The 5,023-nt window shown below is 51.8% G+C and overlaps 1 protein-coding gene across 4 annotated transcripts in view; it reads right to left on the bottom strand.

Moving 5' to 3' along the window:
* Positions 1–870: 870 nt before the first annotated feature.
* The window catches only part of TDP1 (tyrosyl-DNA phosphodiesterase 1), a 92,013-nt gene continuing 87,860 nt past the window's right edge, over positions 871–5,023 (bottom strand). For 3 of the 4 annotated variants that reach the window (XM_029950371.1, XM_029950368.1, XM_029950369.1), the window contains one exon: positions 871–2,109. In XM_029950371.1, coding sequence (XP_029806231.1) covers positions 2,017–2,109 — 93 coding nt within the window. In that variant the 3' untranslated portion in view covers positions 871–2,016. The remainder of the gene's footprint in view (positions 2,110–5,023) is intronic. The other variant, XM_029950370.1, reaches the window with a different exon arrangement.

The raw sequence follows: 5,023 nt of genomic DNA on the forward strand, positions 1-5,023 counted from the left end.
CCAGGCAGAAAATGGGACTTGGATGCTGCCAGGCCTGGGTTCAAATACTGCTAAGAGCACTTTCCAGAAGCGTGACTTTGCACAAACACTTCACCTTTTTGAATGACTTCCTCACCGGGAAAACGAGGAAGATACTAAGGAACCAACTGCGCAGCAGTCCCTGCACAGCCCTCGCTCAGGCAAGGAGCATCTTCATGGAGGAGCTCCCCACTCTCAACGCCACCCCGTTTTACAGCTGAGGGGACCAAGGCGCCGAGACGTGAAACAGCCTGGCGTGGGTCACACAGCGAGTGGCAGGGTGGGGATTTAAACTTCGGCAGTCCTGCTCCAGCTCGGAGTTCCGACACGCCTTGCACTTGTGTGGAGGGGACGGGCGCCAGGCCTGAGCACCTGACTCCACGCAGCCTCCTGGCAGGTGGCTGGGCCGCGGTCCCCCTGACTGGCTGAATGCACCCCACACAGCCCAGGCTGGTCCTGCGCAGAGCAGGCTGGTTCCAGTCCTGGTGACAGGGGGACACCACTCCTGCTGACAGAGACCTGCCCGGTACTGCCTCACCCCCACCCAGGATGGGACCACCATGCTGGCGAGAATCTCCTTTGCCAGTCCTTTTTTTTTTTTTTTTTTTGCTTTTACATTTTATTTAAGTAATCCGTACACCCACATGGAGCCTGGACTCATGATGCCAAATTCAAGAGCCCCAGCCGCTCCTCTGGACACAGACCGCCGGGCAGCCTCTCCGGGGCAGCCCCAGGTGCCTGCCACGGCCTGCCAGGCGCACGTGACACAGGGTTTGCATGTTTTGGGAAGGCATGGTCGGAAAAGGTTTAAGCCTTAGTCTTCTTACCTGGGTAATGAACTGGTTAAACTAATTCAATGGCTTTTCAACTTTTCTTAAAAGCAGACAGAACACGTATACCCCCAACCGCAGATAATACCCAGGACAGAATCCCAAAATACGAACTAGGTGAGGCAGAGCGGCTCTGACAGGACGAGGCTGGAGGCCCGCAGCTGTCTTCTAGACTTCTCTATCAGCGCAGCCCACCCAGCCTGCCGGCTCCTAAAGGTGAAAGTCGTAGGCCTCTGAGGAACGGCCTGAACAGCTGTCTTCAAAAATCTTCTGAAATTATCATTCAACACTCTGCAAAGTTGTAAGACGAAGGTGGTAACAGACTGAAATCAGTCTGGTGTAGGGAAATAAAAGAAGGCCCACGTCACCTTGGGGACCTGGAATCCCAAGCATGAATGACACCCGGACATGAAGTGGAGGGGCCTCAGAGCGTGAGCCAGCTACGCGATGTGGGCGGGCAGCCTGAACCTTTCTGGGCCCGTTTCCTCACTTGCAAAGAAGGAACCAAATTAGGTCATCTTTCAGGATTTCTTCCAAGTAAAATACCCGCGCTTTTGTATGTTCTGTGAGCTATCTTCTCCGGAAATGTGAGGGGGTGAAGGAGACGCCCCCCACTCTGAGGAACGGGTGAGGAAGGGGCAGGTGGTTGGGGTCAGCGGGACCCATCAGCAGGCGGACAGGCAGCCCGCACCGCGTGGGGAGCGTGGAGAGCCCTGGGAGGCCGCGGGGCTCAGGGGTCCCAGGAGCAGCCGTGCCGACCCCCGTGGACCCCCGCAGACTCATGTGCGGCACCCAAGACGCATGGCTGCAGGCGGGCGGGGTCATGATGGACAAGCACACGCTTCCCCTGACAAGCGGCCCTTGAATCAAGGGCACCTTTCCCAATGGAGGAGGACACGCAGTCAGTGCTCAGTTCAGAAGAGGCGGCACCACCATGAGATTCGACATCACTTGGAGGATCTTATGTACATTCTCTTGGCGTGGTCCAGTTAGGCTTTCATTCCAAAGTTTAGAAAACTGAGTTAAAAAACTTTTAGTGATACTGTTGATGACCATTGGAAGTATAACCAGCATCCACGTTCACAAGAGTGACCTCTGCGGTTTTGTAGGGGTGTAGAGAAAACTTCATGGTGAACATCCAGTACAAATAACACCTAATACCTAAATATCACAGAGCTTTGAGAGTCTCAGGAGGGAACCCACATATTCCCATGTGTGTCTGGTGCTTTGGTGTAAGGAATATTCCAAATCCACGGCCGATCTGTGGGGCGGAGAGGGAGAAGAAACATATTACATATGCAGAATACTTATTTGAACAGGATTAAAAAAATTCACTTAACCTGGTAGGATAAAACCACCCGTGTGCTGGAGTCTATAAACTGTTAAGAACCTTTTCTTTTTTTTTTATGCTATTTATTTTTGAGACACAGAGAGAGACAGCGTGAGCAGGGGAAGGTCAGAGAGAGAGGGAGACACCGAATCTGAAGCAGGCTCCAGGCTCTAAGCTGTCAGCACAGAGCCCGATGTGGGGCTGGAACCCTCGAACCGTGAGATCATGACCTGAGCCGAAGCCGATGCTCGACCGACTGAGCCCCCCAGGTGCCCAAGAACCTTTTCTGAACCAACCCCACACAACAGCCCGTTTCAGACAAAGGCTGTTGGTAAAGGTCTGTGCTAAGACACAGGCAAGTGGAGACGGAGAGAGGCAAGCGGAAACCAGGGGGTACATTCAGCTCCCCGCTTACAGACAGGTCAGCCTCAGAGTCTTTATCGGGACCTGCGGGGCTGTCATGAGAGCTGAATGAGACGAAGCCATGTAGTGTCCAGCCGAGAAAGGGCCTTAAGAAGGGCAGCTATTAGTTTCCTCTTTTATGACGCGGGGGAAACCAACAGTAACAGACGGCATGGTCAAGGGTCACTTGTCCAGTCATGGTCACGGATAACCAAGAGGCTCAAAGTCCCATCCATGACATGGTTTCGTTCTGTTCCTTAGGTTAGTAATTGACGAGGCATGAGGGTCTCTGCATAATGACTGCAGGTCAATGTTGAAGGCGACGACATTCCTTGATAGCACACGATGGAAAGACACTGAAGCCCTGTGTTCAAATTCAGCCCTCATCCTTCACTGCAGCCCAGGGAAGGCAGAGATTTTGGCCTCAGCCTCCCCATCTGCGAGATGGGAATCAGCTACACAAGCACCCTCTCAGAGTTACTGTGAAACACAAACGAGAGAGGTTCTGACACGCTGCAGGCGCTCCATAAATGCAAACCTGCCCCCTTTAACGGGTTTTTCAGAAACTGGAAAAACCTGATCACTTGTACCAGGCTTCACTACTGCTAGAATCAAACCAATTCAAAAAACCATAAATGCGTAGGATGTGAGTACAGTGCAGGGTGAAAAATAAATCCCCATGGACTCGCCCCACTAAGTACAAAATACGCACTCCGGAAGGCTGAATACCCGGCAGTGCATTTACCCCTCTCCTGGTCGCCAACAATGACCCAGTGAGGTGACTGCGCTACGGGCAAATCTCTGGACACTCTGCTTTAGAAACAAGCAAGTGTCTATCTCCATGGGCTGATCACTCGCCGTGCTGGCTCTCGCTCTGCTGGGTCTTTTTACCCATTAGTACGGGAAGTCAGCGTTAACACCTACTGGCTTAGATGAAAGCCTGTTTTAAGTAACCCTCCTAAATGGTCCGAGGGGAGAAAAGTGTGCCTCACGACACAAGCATACGCAGATCTGAAAGAGCCACTGGGTGCTGGCGAGGAGCCAGGCACAAAGCTGCAGTCCCCCGGTGTGCGGTCCCGTGGGGCAGACACATAGGCAAGCTGGCTGCGGTGCTGGAACCGTGAACTTCACGTCCGCGAGGTGGTTCCCAGAGCTGTTGGTGCACTTCCCCGGAAATCACCTCGAGGGACCTTGTTCCAGTACGTGTGGGCGGGGACGTGGCAACACACGCTTTTACTAAAGGTGATCTTAACACAATCAGAGTTTGGGATCTGAGAGTTTGGGATGAGAAGCTGTCTTCTTCCTGAGATAGAACGGAACAATTTACAACAGGAATGTGACAGAAGATGTGCACGGCAGCAGCGGAGAAGACGATGCCCAGCGGGAAGGGCCAAAACCAGGGAGGCGGACGGGCAGTGCAGTCTACGTCAGACACTAAGGCCATGGCAGGAAGGCTGGCGATGAGGGGTGCTCAGACCAAGGTCTCATCTGTCTCTATTCCATCTGTACCTGTGGTCGACTGAGGACTGTGCAGATCGTCCATGTCTAACTCCAGAACTCAGCCTCTCTGGGGAGGTGGGGAGGTGTGATGGTAAAGGGGGCACAAACGTGGAGACAAGCTGTCCCCGGGGCCCTGACCGAGTTGACCTGAGTACTTAGGTTCCTGTCTGTAAAGCAGGGGCTATATATATACAAATATATAGAAGTGAAATATAGATTTCAAAAAATTCACATCAAGCAGTCATAGCAGTTCCCGGTACATAGTAAGTACTTAATGAGTGCTAGCTGCTGTAATATTATAATTACCACGGCCCTCGACTCACAGCTGGGTGAGAACTGTCATCATCCTATATGCTGAGTAGGTCCCTCAGGTTTCTAACAGCCAGATAAATCCAAGTACAATATCCTGTTCTACTTAGCTAGGAAATAAACTCTTTCCTCGAATCCTCTAAGAAATGGCCCTTGAGTTAAAGAGTTATGTAAACAGTGTGGAGGCTACTCAAAAAACTATCCATAGAACTCCCCTATGACCCAGCAATAGCACTGCTGGGGATCTACCCAAGGGATACAGGAGTGCTGATGCAGAGGAGCACATGTACCCCAGTGTTCCTAGCAGCACTGTCAACACTAGCCAAATCATGGAAAGAGCCTAAATGTCCATCACCTGATGAGTGGATCAAGAAGATGTTGTTTACGTATATAAAGGAAGACTCCATGGCAATGAGGAAGAATGAAATCCGGCTATTCGTAGCAACATGGAGGGACCTAGAGGGTGTCATGCTAAGCGAAATAAGTCAGGCAGAGAAGGACAGACAGTGTATGTTGTCACTCATAGGTCTAGCAGGAGAAATCTAACAGCGGACCACAAGAAAAGGAAAGGGGGGGAAAAGAGTTGGGGAGAGGGAGTGAGGCAAATCATGAGAGACTTTTGAATGCTGAGAAC

Source organism: Suricata suricatta, chromosome 9 (genome assembly GCF_006229205.1).
Source record: "Suricata suricatta isolate VVHF042 chromosome 9, meerkat_22Aug2017_6uvM2_HiC, whole genome shotgun sequence".
NCBI lineage: Eukaryota > Metazoa > Chordata > Mammalia > Carnivora > Herpestidae > Suricata > Suricata suricatta.